The following is a 17831-nucleotide window of genomic DNA, read 5'->3' on the forward strand; positions in this document are numbered from 1 at the left end:
TATCGTGGTTATAGATATGAGACCAGTAATTTATACCTAATGATTAGCTAGCTTTACATGCTAAAACCAAATGAGGTTCAGAGTCATGTAATATGTTATCAAGGTCATTAGCTAGATTTATTTAAACTTATTACTATGTTCTAACCTCTACATGAGATTGACGTTCATAACATATCTATAGCTAGATAAAACCACCCCTAAAATCTTGTATATTCATGTGCATGATTCAAGTTGACAACATTCCACAGGCATGGTTTCAAACCCCAAAGCCATATTCTCCATGTGCAGGGCATACCCTAAAATCCTTAGAGAGGTCTTACCAAAAAGCATACTGTCTAGAAATAGTACTGGCAAGGATACAAGTATATCTCTTGACCATATGCTCCTGATCAGAACACTACTCTCACATTTCAGGTTATGCAGAAATCAGCATTTCAATGAGGATATGTCATCTTCTTCTTCCTTTTTGTTTTAGTGGCCTCGTCTTCTTTTCTCTTTGGGTAGTACTTGATATTATTGGCTGTATGACCACAACTTTATAAATCGTGTGATTGGAGTTGCATTACAAACAAAGCTTTACAATCTCCTTTGTTGCTTAAAGGATCTTATTAGTTATTAACCCTTATTCAAGGTGTCAGTAGCAAGTAAAACAGGTTGATTGTTGGTAGTATGTTCATTATACTTAAATAATATGTCAAAAGAGAATCCAGAAGGATTTCAAGAAACAATATCATACAGGAACACAATATTGTGAGGAGAAAAAGGTGCATAAGAAACGGCTTTGTCAGTAACAAATAAAAATGGGATTATTTTCTTAATAAAGTGCTTCATCATTCAAGAAACAACAATGGAAAAATTAATCTAGATGAAGTGTTGCTTAGATAAAAGAATGGAACATCATATTTAAGATGTCCGGATGAGGAACCTAAAGAGTTTGACAAAAAATTCCTTCTGTTTTTCACTGACCATTTGGGTCTTGGTTTCTTACTTTCTTTTATGGCTTTCTCTTATAAAGTTTCTACACAATTAAAAGAAAGAGTTACATAAAAAACTCAAGAGTTAAGAAAAAATGAGAAGATAATATTTGATGAAAGCAGTGAACAAATTCAAAAATACCTGAGATAAAGGCATAAAAAATGTTTAAAGAAGAAAGTAAAACATAAATATTCAAAAAGGAAGAAAGTAAAACACAAATATATGAATGTCCTTATAAATTGCCCAAGAACATGCAGTGATGAAAGGAGCATCCGTATGACATTCGTCGGTTTTCCATGCAACACCATCTCTTGAAGCCACCTTCTACAAACATAAGCAAGAGATAATCCTAGCCTCACCTCCCATCAAGTTTAATTTTGTGTTCCAAACTTCTCCATCTTGGGCCTTATTATTTTTTGCCTTTCCAATGTTTTGTAGAATATTAATATCCACTTAATCTAGGCTTCCTTTAGAATTGTTCAAAACATATAATGGAGAAAAAAATCCACTTTTGCAAGCTTGACTCCTTGCTGCAACATCTAGCATGTTTATAGAAAGAAACGCAAGAGGAAAGTCACACCTACTTGTTTATCAGTTACGCTGCTGTTGAAACTACTCGCATCAGATCCTGACAAAGTAGAATCCAGAACCATCTAATCAGCAATTGCAAGAACAATTTGACAAGAAATAAACAACAGTACATGATCCCAATAAAAAGTTCAATCAGTAAAATAATAATGACCCAATTATCACAAGACAAGATATTGTAGGATCTTTAGAAGATATCAAGGGTTTCATGATTTGCTAAATACAAAACCAGTAGCTGAAAACTATGGTTTTAAATAGGGCTGTTCATTAATCGGTTTAAACCGAAATAACCGACCGAACCGAAATCGTTTGGTTATTTCGGTTCGGTTAATATATATATATATATATATATATATATATATATATATATATATATATATATATATATATATAATGGTTCGGTTTCGGTTATGGGATCATAACAATTTCGGAAATCGGTTTCGAGTTTGGTATTTAGTGCAAATTAATCCGGTAAACCGAACAAACCGAATATAGTGTAAAAGTAATACCAAAACTCTTGGTTTGGGCTGTCTGGCCTTTAGCTTTCCCCCCTAAAATAATATAATATTATAATACTATAATGTTATCTAGTTGGTCCCTAAGGCGGTGTACTCCTCCCAACACAAGTAAAGGGAAAAGACCTGACGTGACATAAAGGAAGGATATGTGACCTTTTGCTATTTTCAAGAAAGAGAAAAAACTACTAGAGTAGGTATGGCAGAGAGAGAGATATTAAATGCTCTCTGCAAACCGATCTAAACTTTCTCTCTTCTTATCTAATATCCCACAGTCCCACTGTCCTCTTCCTTATGAAAAATCAGGAAGGGAGGGGTAGATCTGGTCGTTTTGCTTATGAAAACCAATGAAGGTGCCACTATTCGCACGCCTCCCACCCGACCCAAGGATGCCGGAAGTCCTGCCGACGAAGCTTCAGGTTTCCGGTGAGTCGAGACCATCGTACATAAAGGCACCGGTGGAGAGAAACCACCACAAAGATGACACCCCTATTTCCAGTGAGTCTATATAACCTGAATTTCTTACCCAAATCAGTCATCTGCAACCAGGGGTGTAAACGAGCCGAGCCGAGCCGAGCTTGGCCAGGCTCGGCTCGGCTCGTAAAGCTCAAAAGCTCGGCTCGGGCTCGGCACGGGCTTGAACCAGGCTCGGGCTCGGCACGGGCTTGAACCAGGCTCGGGCTCGGCTCGGCTCGGTCAGGCTCGACCAGGCTCGCGAGCCTTACCGAGCTTGGGTTATATTAAGTTCACACCCCTCATCTTCCCTGGACAGCCCTATATAGTGTAATTTGACTACTTTTTTTACACTATGGGGGGTGGTCCAAGTAACAAATGGATGAAGTGACATATTTTGCCTCCCCCTTTCACTCCCTGGACAACCCTTTTAGTGTATATATTAATATATAATATATATATTTAAATATATTAAATTCTTAACGAGCCTTAACGAGCCGAGCCGAGCCGAGCCTGGCCTAAATCGGGCTCGGCTCGTTAAGCTTAACGAGCTGGCTCGGCTCGGCTCATTAAGGATTCGAGCCGAGCTCGAGCGAGCTTCCGAGCCCGAGCCAAAATTGACACCCTTATCTGCAACCTATTTTCCCCACATCTACTTCCATTTTAAAATCCAGAATTTTACACTCATATAATTCGGTTATAACCGAACTAACCGAACAACTGAATTCATTTTTCGGTTTCGGTTCAAGTTCGGTTATCAAATAATTCGGTTCGGTTTCAGTTATCATTTTTCAGTAACCGAAATATTTCGGTTCGGTGATTACGGTTCGGTTTAAACTGAATGAACAGCCCTAGTTTTAAATTTCCACCGAAACAACCAAAATGTTTCCATTCCCATCTCCACCAAAACCGAAACGACTGAAATGCATAAACCATAATCGTAGGTGTAATAGTGGTATACCATATCATAATGTATTACATATCAAATTTATATGAATTGCATGGGAAATAGGGTGTATACCCGTACGGCTGTGGCTCTTTGGCTTAAAGTCATGGGTATGCTCCCCATTGACAAGAGTTCGAATCCCCAAGGTCTTACCCGATGCACATGGTTTACGGGTGATTGCACGCATCCATAGGGAATAGTCCCGCCCCAAAAATTGGGGTAGGAATACCCTATGCCATAAAAAAAAATAGGGTGTATGTATCATGCACAAATATTTAAATCAATTAAATGCGAAATTTGGTGTGTACTAAATTATCAGGCATGCATGACAGTGCATGGCAGTAGGTGTTCGATGCTTTAAAACCATTATGGATGGTTGTCTTGCTTATGTGATTGTTTCTAGGTGTGTATTTGTGCTTGTTCAAGCATTTCTTGAAATTTTATCTTTAAATTCTATCATTTGCATATATTCCTGTATGTTTCCATGATTTTACAGGATTTCTACCGAAATTTCCAACCGAAACCGAAATTTAAAACGTTGTTGAAAACATAAAATTAGAATACTAGGTGAAATTACAAAAGATTCAACTGTAATGGCACAATGTGAATTTGACTCCTCGCATTTTTAGATCAGTATATAGGAAGCTTTCTGAATTTGTACCAAGATAATCTCCCGTAAATTTAGTATATAAGTTTTGCTTATTTGGCTTTTCCGTATCTTTTCTAGAACTATAGTAAGTTTTCACATTAATGTTCATCTTGGTGTCACATGACCAAAATTACACCTACTTTCAATTTCCCTACACAAAAATGACTAATAATACCCCTAGCTTCAAAGCTTCAGATAATCGATGTGGAGCACTATGTGCTAATAAGGACAAAGGTTGCATTTTGTCACCATGTATAGCCTCCACTGAGATGAAGTTCACACAACTTTAGCCTATGCAAATATTTTAGGAGAAATATGCTGGATTGGAAGACAAAGATACCATGAAATCCAACCATAACAAGCAATTTGCACTTGCCTTTGAAACTATGTCTAAGGAAAGAAGAATTATCTCCTTCTCCAAATAAGATATATATGGTGATCACCATTTTCTGGGATAACTGGGCCTCAAGCCAATGTGAGGTCCTTCTCTCGGGGTAATTGTGTATAGTTTAACAGTCCCTGCATGAATCAACCCTCTATATTATCCATAATGCCCAGTATTCCGCTTTAACTAGAATATCGTTGTCTTTCCCATTAGTATCACGAAAACCTAATCGATTAGTCCATTCTTCTCTTATTGGCATTCTCAAATCCTCTAGGTCAAGGATGCATCAAGCGTATTCAGTAATAGTCGTCCCATACAAATTTCACTTGTCATTACCCTAAGTCCGTATCCATGGAGCTTAAGCTGATCATAAAGGAAGATTGCCTAAATTTAATCAAATGTCCTAGTTCACTGAGATTCTCCCCACCTGCCAAAAGGTTGTTTCTTCACCTCTTGCCTCCCTCGGTTGCTCAATATGACAATCGGTTGTGAAAATCTGAAGCGAACAGGGCATAAGTGGTTTAAGGGCCTAACCTAACATATTCCATCAGTGTCTTGGGGGGCTTTGGCATATTGTTTAGGCACCCTAACATTTGGTATCAGAGCCAACACCACATCCTGTGCTGAAGTCATGGAAGAGGGGACCTGTGAAAAGGGCGACCTATAGCAATTGGGCTGCCAACAAAAAGGCGACCAATGAAAAGGGCTACCTGGAGAACAACTAGAGTGAAAGCCAACACATAGTAGGTTGCCCAGGACATTGGTTGTTGAGCGTGGTGTTGACTATTGGAAGGAACAAAGACAACTATAGGGTGAAAAGTCTTTACAACTATAGGGTGAAAAGTCTTTATACGGTTCTCATCATTAATATACAAAATTCATAATGAAAAGAAACATAAACCTAAAAAACGAGAAGAAAAATTATATATAAAGAGAGATTCATAAGGTTGCATTGGAATGGAAAGAAACCCTAACCTTCAGGTTGATCGCCCTCGGTGAACTCCTTATCAAGAACACGACCAAACATCTTGGCAATGCTCCCCTCCCCCGAATCGGGTGCTGAAGATTCCAAAGAAATATTTCCGTAAAACCTCTCCCTCATTTCCTTATCGGATCTTGCCCCAACGCTCAAACTCACATAGAACGATACTAAGATGAAACATACTAAGACTCTCAACATACCACGAGTCGGATCTATCTTCGCCATTGGAGATCCGAAATTCTCCCCTGATTTCGTAGCAGAGCCGATATTGGCCGCGCTCGCTATCTGTGGAGGAGAAATGAACGGCGAAGATCGATCGAAAATCTGGTATTGAAATCCCTCAGAGCCATTTCAAAGGAGGACACGTTTGGAGAGACTCTAGAAGCAAGGGTTTTTTATTTTTATTTTAACTTCTGCAACGAAGGGTAGCGCAATGATAACGAAAGGAGTGTCTATATCATATTTTGGTGATGTTTTTTAGATTTCCCTCTTTATCACGCTTCTTTAGTTAGGTAAGCCGTTGGCGTGGGAGTATTAAGTCCGAAGGTATCTTAATGAACAAAAAAATTACAAAATAGCCGCTCCCTCATGTCTGGTGTGAGAAAATTGATGACGGTTGATTATGTGGGGCATCAAGAGACTAGAATGAAATTGTGGATCTTTAATTCAGATGGACGATCCTAAGCCCTTGATTAACGATTAACGTGAAGACTATCTCTTGAAAATGTGAGACTAGCCATTCCCCCTATATTCTTTTGGTCCCTTCAACACCTAAACTTCAAACAATAAAAAGAAAAATATCCCGAAGGATGCGTTTGGATTGCGGACATCCTATTCTGATTCCACCTAATTCTGGCATTTGATTCAAAACATGAGCATAATCGGCAGCAGGAGGGTACAGATGTTAGAATGTGTTTCCTGCTCGAAGAGATGGTATTTTGACTACGTCAGACGGAATGAAATTTTTACGGGAACTGCTAGCCAATTTCGCGGAAAGACATTTCGCAGCTGGCTTTTGCATGTGAGAACAGCCGCCTCAGATGAATTATTAAATGAATAAGACAAAATCTGCCAAAAAGTTAACCTGTGAAATGGCTTTTGGCTAGCAAGTCCCAATTTTTATTAGTATTTTTTCATTAAATTTTTCATCTTAAATATTTTATTCTGTTTTCCAGGAGAATCGGAATAGGTTGTCGAGATGGTTGGGAGAGATAGGGGGGTGGTGTTGGTCGCAGACAAGTGCAATAAGGGAAATGGGTCGTCTGGTAGACCTTCTAGATAGTTAGTCTTTTGATCCATGGAGGTCTAAGTGGAGGAACTTGTGGCGGATAGTTCTTATGGCGATGTTCAGCGTTATATAGAAGGAAAGAGAGGTGTCTCTAAAAGCCTGCATTGTCTCTTTACGAAAATCATTGTCTCTTTACCAAAATCATTTCCCTACCCATCTCCTCGGTTAAAATTCTTCCCATTTTAATATTCAAATTTAGCTCTGATTTGTGGAGGTCTTGGTGGGAGATTCGTCCTAGTAGTGACACGAAGGAGATTACTTTTCCTCGATTGACACCTCATATTCATGGTTATCTAAAACTCAGTTTCGATGGTTCGAGCTTCAGCAATCCAGTAGGAATTGGTGGAGTTTTAACGAATAATAGGGGGGCGACAAGGTGGTCTTTTCACGACCACTGGGGTTACAAACTCCAACGAAGCTGAATTAAGTACGGTATTGCTAGGCATTAGAATAGTGAATGAAGGTATTCTTAGAACTTTGATTGTTAAGGGTGATTCCCATAATGTGATACGGTGATTTGTTGGGAGTAATCCTCGTCCCAGAGATTTGATGAGTTGATGGATGAGGTTCAAGAGATGATTGCATGTTTTGGAGTAAGGTTTCAACATGTTAAAGGATCCGTCAATGGCGAGGCAGATAGACTAGCCCGTACTGGGGTTGGGAGTGTTGAGTTGGAGTTTTTTTATTTTTTGATGCCTTAATATATTTTATCGATCTATTTTGTATCTATCTATATGCAACCTCGACCACTTCGGTTGTGGGCATCCTCTTTCCTTTTAATATAATTTCAATTTCGCGCTTAACTAATAAAAAAATACGCAATAAGGGAAAGAGTTCTCCATTGTCTCTCCACACCATCATCACATGCGAAATGTCCTGCCTCTCCAATGGCTGAACTGCTAACATGTTGGAATCAGACTGAATGACAGTCCACACAGTCCTTAATCTCATCGAACATCTTTGCAAACCTCAATGGGTGGCGATGGCTCCCATCCAGCCAGCCTTTGTTGGGAAACTTGCTCTTTCGAAAGATCCAAAAATGGAAAGAAAGTATAATTGTACTTATATTTCCATAATACGATTGACCTCTCCAAAAATACCAGGTTTTAACCCAACCACATTAACTTCAAAATATTCAAAAAGCATCAAGATTCTACAATCACAATATGCCACCACCTAAAAGATTGTAAAATATGCGTTCTTTTGAAATATTTTATGAAAATTTTCAGTTTCAAAAGTGAGCAGCAAAATGTCTTTTTGTGAAATTGCCTACAAATCCCTATAGATAAGAATATGAGATTTTATATGATGTGGCCGTATAGTCCATTTTTATTTTTTTTTATTTTTTCCAAAAAGAGCTTTACGTACGACTCCATAGGTTGATCCAAACTATTCATTTGTTAGGCCGCAACGTAAATAGGTTGAGCCTCAAAAATCATTTCCATAGGATGATCCTAACCCTTCTTTTTATTGAGAGTTCCATAATGTGCAGCCCCCTCTATAGATAGGAGGATTATGATCATCCTATGTAAATGATTTTTGGGTGGCCCAACAAGTGGGCGGTTTGGATCATTCTATGAAGTGGGTCATACAGTACCTTTTGAAAAAAATATAAAAAAAAACTCATAAATATAGGGAAATGATATCAGCTTGTCTTTTCGTATTTAAAGAGCTGTCAAGCGTTATTCCAGTTGCCAAAACTGTCACAAGCCGATAAAAAAGAAAAGACAAGATGGGTCTGTGCAGTTACAAAATCATGGCTGTTCTGATATCATTTCACTAAATAACTCAGTACCTAATCGTTTTGGATGGGAATTGATATTATTTATGAATAGGCACGAGATCTTTCGAAATAACATATATATGATAGGGGTTAAATAAAGTAGGGATGTTAATGAAATATAAAACTAAACAGAAGGACTTTGTTAGCGTTTTCACCTCTTGTGTAAGGTTTCCCATGTAAAAAACCAACTAGATTTAAGGATTAATTGATAGGTAAAAATATGAGCATTGTGGTATGTGGACTGTGTCCCTTCTATTTGTTGGCCCACTGGATCAATAATGTTAATTATTGCACACATATAACAAGACAAGGCGTGTCGATGGGCTTAAGAAATTGTGACCAAACCTTGGGTAGGCCAAGTTATTTGTCCTGCGAGGTAAAAGTCGAGCCAGGCTTTAAACTGAATAATTCAAAACTAGGACAAGCCAAATTTGTAACCGTTGTGTGTGTGTGTGTGAGAGAGAGAGAGAGATCGTTTTTTAATATACATAAAAATAGAGTAATAAAGAGTGGGGTGCCATTATCACCATTAAGTGTGGGTATCCTTCTAATAAAAAAAAATCAAGCCGTTGCCTCTCCTTTTCTTTATTTTCTTTTCCTTTTTCCTTTTTAGTCATTGCTAACGAAAGGTGATAAAATTATCCATCTAATTTTTTTGAAGGAGAGGAATCTTCTTCTTCTTTTTTCTTTTCTAAATTCAAAGAGGGGGGAAAAAAGAAGTCTCACAAAAAAGAAGTGATTATATATACCTTTGTTTGGATGAACTATTTTAGTGTAAGTGGGGATGTATTTCCCAGTTCAAAAAAATAAAAAATAAAAGTGGGCATGTATTTCCTGAGAAGACATATTAGCATGCAAAATTACAATTTGGGGCCACTTGTACAATGATGCGAGTCAATAAGTCATCTACTTGTCGGGTCCCACATGATGGTGATAGAATAGAAGCTAGCTCACCTGATGTCGTTCCGTCCAACTCTATTTCGATAAGCACACCTATTTTCTGAACTTTAAAACAAATATTTGGTGCTTCCATAAAAGCTCGATCGTGATTGAATGAGGGCGCACGTATGGCTTATCATGTGCCTTCGATTGGCTACTCTTAGTCAAGCTTTAAAATTTCAATTTCGGTTTCGGTACCGGTTTTGGACCTTGAAATTTCAAAATTTCGGTCAAAATATGGTACAAAAATCGAAATTAATATTTTATTCAATGGCCGAAATTTAATATTTGGTAATTTCCGTTGAAATTTCTGTGAAATATTAAATTATTTTTTTTTTAAAAAAACAGAATTTTTAGGTCAAATTTCGGAAAAACAGAAAATCCGGCCGAAATAAATGACCGTTTCGGATTTTGGTGGTTTCAGTGTTGGTCTGCACCGAAATCCGAAATTTCAGTCCGAAATTTAAAACCATGCTCTTAGTTGGGCCTTCCTTCGATTGGCCACAAAACCTTTGACGTTGCTTCGTCCTGTGGCCAAAGCCACATTGTAGCCCTCTCCCAAACAAACCTCGGAGCTTGCAGAATCCGCATGAACCATCTATGTCTAAATGAGAAGCAAAGGGTCCTTTTGAATGTAGTTAATATATAAGTAGAATGAATGGAATGAATGAACAAATAAAATAAGTACAGACAGATATTCACCTTCTACACCCAAAGATACATTTGTTCAGATTGATGGAATGTCTAATTAAACAAATTTAGGTGCACCTTCAACAGTCGAAGATACATTAATGTGGGTTCCTTCTTTTGATATATCAAGGAAAGAGCCCACTTACTTGGATGATCTAAATCATTAATTTATTACTTCCCATCATAGGCCGTGCCCTAAAAATCTTCTCGAGGATAATCCTAACCCTTCCATTTTTAAGGTTTCTATGCAAGCCCCTGTTTTCTTTCTAGAGCATCTGTTTAGAGAGTTTTATGGGTTGTGGGTGTGAAGTTAGGTATTATTTTTTAGAATGTAATGTGGGGCCCACTTCATAGGAGGATCCAAACCGTTCATTTGTTGGGCCACAACGTAAATAGGAAGTACTTTGAAAATCATCTCCATAGGATGATCAAAACCATCCGATCTATGAAGGTTTATGCAATGTGCAGTCCTTCTTCAGATCGGTGGGCTAGGGTCATCCTATGGAGATGATTTACGTGGTGTAGTCCATTCACGTTGTGAGCACAATAAAAGAACGGTTTGGATCATCCTATAAAGTGGGTCCCATAGTACTTTCAGAAAAATAATGACCTTCACCTGCCCACAACATATAAAAGGGAAGTGATATATTCTCCCCTTTTTTAACTTGGACAGCCCTAACACTATTTTAAACAGGGATTTGCTAGGGACCATTGTAGAAAGGCATTTCACAGTCAGCTGTTGCAGGAGAGAAGGAGAGAGAAGCCACACAGGCTCACTTTTCAACAGATTTTGTCTTATTCATTTAATTCACACATGGCTGCTCTCTCCTGCAACAGTTGGCCAGAAGAAATGTCTATGTGGGATGGTCCTTAGCAGATCTCTTCAAATAAGGGGCATGCGTGGCAATCATGCAACAATTTTTCTATTTGTTAATGCCCTTTTTAGGTAAACATTATTTCCGATAAAACCTTTCCAGCAAAAACCTCATAGATCCTAGCCTCAAATAATTCTCTGCACCATGGAAAAAAAATCCAGGAATAACCTTTCCAGTAAAAATTTAAAATCCTTCTACCTCAAGTAGGGAAATGATATATTCTCCCTATTCTATTCCTTAGCCATCCCCATCTACTATATTTATCAACCTCTTTTTAAACCCAGGGGCTGGCCCACTGAAGAAAAGCAGAAGAATTTACCACCCTCGTTATTTTATAAAGAGAAAAGTACGGAATGGAGGCTCATGTTTTGAAGAATTACGGATCACGAGTCTCTTTAAAACAAGAATGAAACACGGTCGATTCTTCGTGGTAAAAGGACCCGGATACCCTTCTTTCATCGAAAGAGTCTTCCTATTTCATCCATGCCTACAAGGCTTCTTTTGGCTCGTTTGAATGTGCATTTGAATCAACAGAACCTTGGGTTCGTTTCTATCTTGGCCGTCGGAAATAACTAGATACTGATGGATGCTTGGCACGTGTTGGAAAACTTTTTGGAACGCTGACAACCCAAAGTCAATCATTATCTTTTCTCACTTCTCTTTTGACTTTGAAAGGTAACGTTATTGAATACGTCTCTTTTGGCTTAGAATATTTTCAGTTCTCTTTTGATCCTCACTTCTCTTATGGCTTATAACGGTAATGTTATTGAATACGTCTCATTTGGCTTATAACGGTAACATTATTGATTATGTCTTTTTGGGCTTAGAATGACGATATTATTGAATATTTTAATATTTCTCACGTCTTTTTTGGCTGAGAATGCCGCCGAAAAATTAAGGGATACATCGCCGAAAATAGGGTGTACGCCCGGCGTAAATGATGGGGTACGCTAGCGGAAATAGAGTGTAAGTGAAAATAGGGTGTACGCCGGTATAAATAATAGGGACCAAAAGAGAAGTAAAAAGATTCTAAGCCACATGAGACATATTCAGTAACATTACAGTTCTAAGCCAAAAGAGAAGTGAGAAAAGATAACGTCAGCGTTCCAAAAAGTATTCAATAACGTCAGCGTTCCAAAAAAATTTCCAACGTGTGTCAAGCATCCATCCGTCTCTAGTTATTTTCGACAGCCAAGATAGAAATGAGCCCAAGGTTCTGTCACTTCAAATACACATTCAAACGAACAAAAAAAAACCTAGTGGAGCGCGCCAATTTAATAAGTAGTAATGAAAAAGGACTATATTGATGTCAGGAGGGTATCAAGGTCATTTTACCGCCTGATTTTGAAGAATAACCCGTGTTTCATTCTTGTTTTAAAAGGTAGCCGTAATCCGTAATTCCTCTAAACATGAACCCACATTCTGTACGTTTCTCTTTTATAAAAGGTTCCAGAGATGCCCCCAAATGTAGCAAACTTTCCAGCTGTGAGCCACCAAGAAAAACCCTCTCCTAAACCCATCTCTCTCCCTTTCGGCAGGCACAGTCACATGCTACCATGCACTACTAACTAACCGCACTTAAACCCTCCCCTTAACCACGGTTACTTCACCCCTCCCTCCAACCCTTTTCCACAACATATCTTCCATCATCTCTTTCCTCCTCCCCACACCCAACCAAAAAAAAAAACCCAAAAACCAAACACTGAAAAAGCTGAAACACTCTAATGGCATCTCTCTTCCTCCCTCTTCTCTTTCTCACAATCTCTCTCTTCTCTCTCCCTTCCAATGCCCATAACATAACAGCAATCTTATCCTCCTTCCCAGACTACAGTCTCTACAACAGTTACCTAACTAAAACCAAACTCAACGATGAAATCAACAGCAGAACAACCATAACCTGTCTCGTTCTCAACAATGCAGCCATGTCATCCCTCGCCGGAAAACACCCTCTCTCCGTCATAAAAAACGCCCTTAGTCTCCTCATCCTCCTCGACTATTTTGACGGCCAAAAACTCCACGATATCTCTAACGGCACTATTCTCTCCACCACTCTCTACCAAACCACAGGCCAAGTTGAAGGCAATTTGGGTTTTGTCAACATTACCGATCTCAAAGGCGGAAAAGTGGGTTTCGGTTCTGCAGCCCCAGGTTCGAAGCTCGACTCTTCTTACAGCAAAAGCGTTAAACAAATCCCTTACAACATCTCAGTTTTAGAAGTCACTGCTCCGATCATCTCGCCGGGGCTTCTCTCAGCTCCGGCACCGTCTCTCTCCGACGTTAACATCACGGCCTTGCTCGAAAAAGCTGGGTGTAAAACCTTCGCTTCTCTGATTGTTTCTTCTGGGGTTTTGAAGATTTACCAGTCTGAAATTGATAAGGGTTTAACTGTTTTTGCTCCGAACGATGAGGCCTTTAAAAAGGCCGGAGTACCGGACCTTAGTAAGCTTACGAGTGCTGAGATTGTGACTCTTTTACAGTACCACGCGGTCGCTGAGTATAGTCCGAAAGGTTCTTTGAAGACTACAAAAGCTCCGATAAGTACTCTGGCGTCAAACGGTGCCGGAAAGTATGTACTCAAGGTATCGGCTTCCGGTGATGACGTCACTTTAAATACCGGAGTTGATACTTCTAGGGTTGCTGAGACAGTTCTGGATGATACCCCACTTTGCATTTTAACTGTTGATAATATTTTGCTCCCAAAAGAGCTTTTTGCTACGTCTCCCTCTCCGGCTCCAGCTCCGGCACCGGTATCTTCTCCTACTCCGACTCCGGCTACTAGTCCTTCTCCGGTAGAAGCACCTTCTCCGTCCGAGGCCGCGTCTCCTCCGGCACCACCCATTTCTCCTACTTCAGAAGGGTCTCCTGCAACAACCCCAGGAAGTTCACAGAGTGTTATTTCCCCGTCAGAGGCTTCATATTTTAAAGCTCCGGCATTGTTCAAGATACTGGGTACGGTTTCTATTGTCTTGGTATTTGCTTCATTCTCGTAAGGGTTTTTGTTTTTTTTATTTGATTGATGCACGCTTTGTTGAATTTTTTGTTTTTGGGTGTGTGTTTTGTTATTGGAGCGAGGTTTATTTCTGTAGTTAAGAGGAGTTTTACTGTTTTAGTATCTTTCTCTTATTTTTTGGGTAAGCAGCAGCAATGGCGGTGATCTGTGGTTCCTCTTTGTGTGGCTGAAAGGTGGAAGATGGAAAAGGGGAAGATGATTTGTCTAGTGTAGTGGCACTGTGGCAGTAGTAGTGTACTTTTATGAAATTTGTTTTTTTTTTTACTGATTTTATTGGGGGGTGTTTTGTGTTGGGAATTTGGAATCCACATGCAGATAGAGAGAGGGTATCATCTGACAGGGAGCCATGTGGTAGAGATGGGTTTTAATGGTTTTTTTTTGGTCTATTCGAACGAGCTCCTCTATTGCGAAATACAGTAGCGATTGAGAAAATTGGGTATTTTTTGACTGTTCTAGATCACCCTTTGAACGAGTATAATTCCCCTGAAATCTGTATGATTTCGGAATATTACCAGCCACCAACGGTCAGTTTAAGGGCATTTTAGGCATTTCGAAATGTTCTGTATACTGTTATGGTAAGGACATTGTCGGTGGTATCTGTACATTGACTGGACTATTCTCCACAATGACCCTTTCACCCCTCTTCGAATGACTGGTTCCAAGTGGACGATGGGCCCTGGTCCTGGCCTGTTACCATCCATCTATTTGGGTGGTTTGATTTAGAAAAGAGTTCAGTTCGAGTGACATCGTGGGTTTAGTAGTGAACTGGTGATTAACGATTACGATAGCAGCATACAAAGAGGTGGGCCAATTATGGTCCGGGGATCCGGATCCGGATCCATCATTAATGTGGTGGGGACTGTCATTAATGCAAAAGTCACATTAATTAGATCATCCTAACTATCTAATTAATTGCCTTTAAATGTGCATATGTTCATTCATCCTATATAAGGGTGAATTTTATAGGGTTTTTTTTTTTTAATGGTAATACTTGAGATCAGGGGTTCAATTCTAGAATAGAATACCTACTCCCACCCACCCCCACCCCCACCCCACAACCAAAAAAATAAAATAAAAAATCCTTAGGACCACTCATCTCTTGCTATTTATATACTATAGATAATGGTTATAATAGTTATGAGGCTGGATGTTGGTGTGAGAGCAGCCACACAGGCTCACTTTTCAGCCGATTTTTTCTTATTCATTTAACTCATCTGAGGTGGCCAAGAAATTATGGTCCCTAGCGAGGGCTCCGTCTGGTTGCCGGAATTTTTTTGGTTCTTGGGATTTTTGTGGAACAAAAAACTTCCTGGGAGATTGGTGGGAAAAAAAAACTCTCTAGACGTATCCCGGTAAAATAAAAATCCCATGTTTGGTTGACCGGACTATGGTGGGAAAGTTGCTTGAACTCTTGAGAAGAAAAAAATTCTTCTACAAGCTTATTTTTGGTTCCTAGGGGTTTATTTTTTTCTTCCTGGGGTTTCGTGCGGGGTTATTTTGGTTCCTGGGATTATTTTGGGCCCACCAACCAAACGTGGGTTTCTTGAGGAAATTCCACAAAAGTCCCAAGAATAAAAAAAAAATCCGGCAACCAAACTCATTTGTAAATAGGACCTTAAAATAATTTCAATTTGCCTATAAAAAAAATAATATAAATTTAAATAAGGGTCAATTTGTTAGTACGTTTCAATCTCTTTTTATGTGTTTTGTTTGTACTTCTTTTTTTGAGAAAACAAAACGAAAAAGAGGGTGGAAACAGGGGGAAAAGGGTTGGAAATCAATCCCCACCTCTCTCACTCCTTTCACGGGGACTCCCTTTGTGTCAATTTCTACCATCCTCCCTTCGACAAAATGATATGGCAAATCCACGGCACTTTTAAGTACCCATCAAAGTGTACAATAAAAGAAGCCTTAGCTTCTACCATTTCTTAAGACACATGAAACACCTTTAATAGTTATAAAAAACCATAATTTTTTAGCTGGGATTGAGCATGCAACCTCAAGGCTGAGATACAAATCCTCGACAATTGAGCTCCAGTCCCAACCCCTACAATATACCATATTAGAGGTATGCCATTTACGAAAATCCAGTTAAATGAGCTAAAAATCAAATAAACATGCTATAAGGATACGAGACAGCTGAAAAAGAAGCAAAATGCAGCAGAGAATAGACTAGAAAGAACTATACTCTAAGAAAAAGTCTAGGTTGGGTGTCAATTGGTAAACAAAATGGGCACAAAAAAGAGTAATTCTGCAAAAATCTATAGAAATAAAAATTAGTAAAATAATTAATGATAATTCGTAAAAATAGATTGAATCTTCAGAAAATTAGGTTAAATCGATCACAATTGGTTTAAATTGTAAAATCTGAATTAAACCAAGTAAAAAACAGTTTAAATCAGAAAATGAGTTAAATCATAAAAATTAGATCGAATTGGCAATTTTTGGTTTAAATTTGCAAAAAAAATTGTTTAAATCAGACAAATGGTTTTTTTTTTTTTTTTAAAATATTTTTCATCAATTTTTATCGATTATATATAAAATTTACTGATCAACTCATTTTTCTAAATTTAACTCATTTTTCTTGATTTAAACCGATTTTGATTGATTTAACTTAATTTTTTGCCAAAATAAAACAACTGTTTCGGATTGAACATGATTTTGTTGTCTTCTTCTTTCTACCTCTCTATTTACCACAAGATTTTTTTCAAGTTAAAATGGGGGGCGGCAGCATACTGGCGCTGATGATATAAGAACGTAGAAGGGCAGAGGGTGGGGCAACGACTAGATTGACAGAAGGAGAGAAATGGAGGAGACACAAAAGGATAGGGTCCATCGCAAAAGGCATTTCGCGGCTGGTCTGTCGCATCTCAGACTAGCCCAGCCACCTCGTTAATGAAGACAGACCAGCCCACCCACCTCGTGAATGAAGACGTGTGGCATCTTCATTCAGGAGGTGGCTGGTCTGAGATGCGACAGATCAGCCGCGAAATGCCTTTTGCGATGGATGCTAGCAATTCCCCTTGAAATGATATCAACTTACAAACTTTCTGTAATTACTCAGTCAAGAGGCCTATATAGATAAATGATATCACCACATGGGGATAGACCATAATGTGGTGTTTTCAGGGAAAAAAAAACACATAAATTAAATTTTTAGATTTCTTTTTAATTATTATCCAATGATAATAAACAATTTTGAAGTTATGCTCATATGTTGATGTCATTTTATTTTTTATATAAAACAAGCGAATTAAAATATTTAAACAATCTTAGCAAAAATAAATTACAGAATCCTTTAATCTTATGCAAAACATGTGCTTTTTACTAGCTAAAATGCCTCTCATCAACCGATTCTAGAAGTGCATTGTGAACGCTTCTCATCAACCAATTTTAAAAGTGCACGGTAGAGAGTAGAGTGCCATTATTGAAACCATGGTTTCAAATTCCGGTTTCCGTACCGGTTTCGGACCCCACCGAAATCGAAATTTCCGACGAAATCCGGAGAAACCAGAAAAACATTATTTTATTCGATATAAAATTTTGGCCGAAATTAAGGTAAAATATATATATAAAAAAAAAAAGGTTTTTGGGTGAAATTTCAGGGAAAAACAAAATTTCGACCGAAATTCCAAAATTTCGGATGAAATAAAATACCATTTCGGGTATGAGTGATTTCGGTGTTGGTCTCCACCGAAATTTAAAGCCATGATTGAAACGATAGAATTAGAATATCAGGCACAAATCTGACGG

General features: G+C 38.5%; 2 protein-coding genes across 3 annotated transcripts in view; one reads left to right on the forward strand and one right to left on the reverse strand.

The window, feature by feature from the left end:
- The window catches only part of KEA5 (K+ efflux antiporter 5), a 30522-nt gene extending 24575 nt beyond the window's left edge, over positions 1 to 5947 (reverse strand). Inside the window, exons 1-2 of one of the 2 annotated variants that reach the window (XM_077379473.1) lie at positions 5487 to 5947; positions 1560 to 1603 (exon numbers count right to left, since the gene is read on the reverse strand). In XM_077379473.1, the coding sequence (XP_077235588.1) occupies positions 1560 to 1603; positions 5487 to 5718 (276 nt within the window). In that variant the 5' untranslated portion in view covers positions 5719 to 5947. The remainder of the gene's footprint in view (positions 1 to 1559; positions 1604 to 5486) is intronic. The other variant, XM_077379474.1, reaches the window with a different exon arrangement.
- Positions 5948 to 12539: 6592 nt separating this feature from the next.
- LOC143877434 (fasciclin-like arabinogalactan protein 10) lies at positions 12540 to 14342 on the forward strand. Its single transcript, XM_077379475.1, has one exon. The coding sequence runs from the start codon at positions 12793 to 12795 to the stop codon at positions 14056 to 14058; it is 1266 nt and encodes a 421-aa protein (XP_077235590.1). The 5' UTR covers positions 12540 to 12792; the 3' UTR covers positions 14059 to 14342.
- The last annotated feature ends 3489 nt before the right edge of the window (positions 14343 to 17831 follow it).

Source organism: Tasmannia lanceolata, unplaced genomic scaffold (assembly GCF_043159265.1).
Source record: "Tasmannia lanceolata isolate RefF3 unplaced genomic scaffold, GAP_Taslan_0.1 ptg000005l, whole genome shotgun sequence".
Classification (NCBI taxonomy): domain Eukaryota; kingdom Viridiplantae; phylum Streptophyta; class Magnoliopsida; order Canellales; family Winteraceae; genus Tasmannia; species Tasmannia lanceolata.

Excerpts from the sequence above, each read along its gene's own strand:
- LOC143877434 (XM_077379475.1), top strand. The coding sequence starts at position 12,793 with ATGGCATCTCTCTTCCTCCCTCTTCTCTTTCTCACAATCTCTCTCTTC.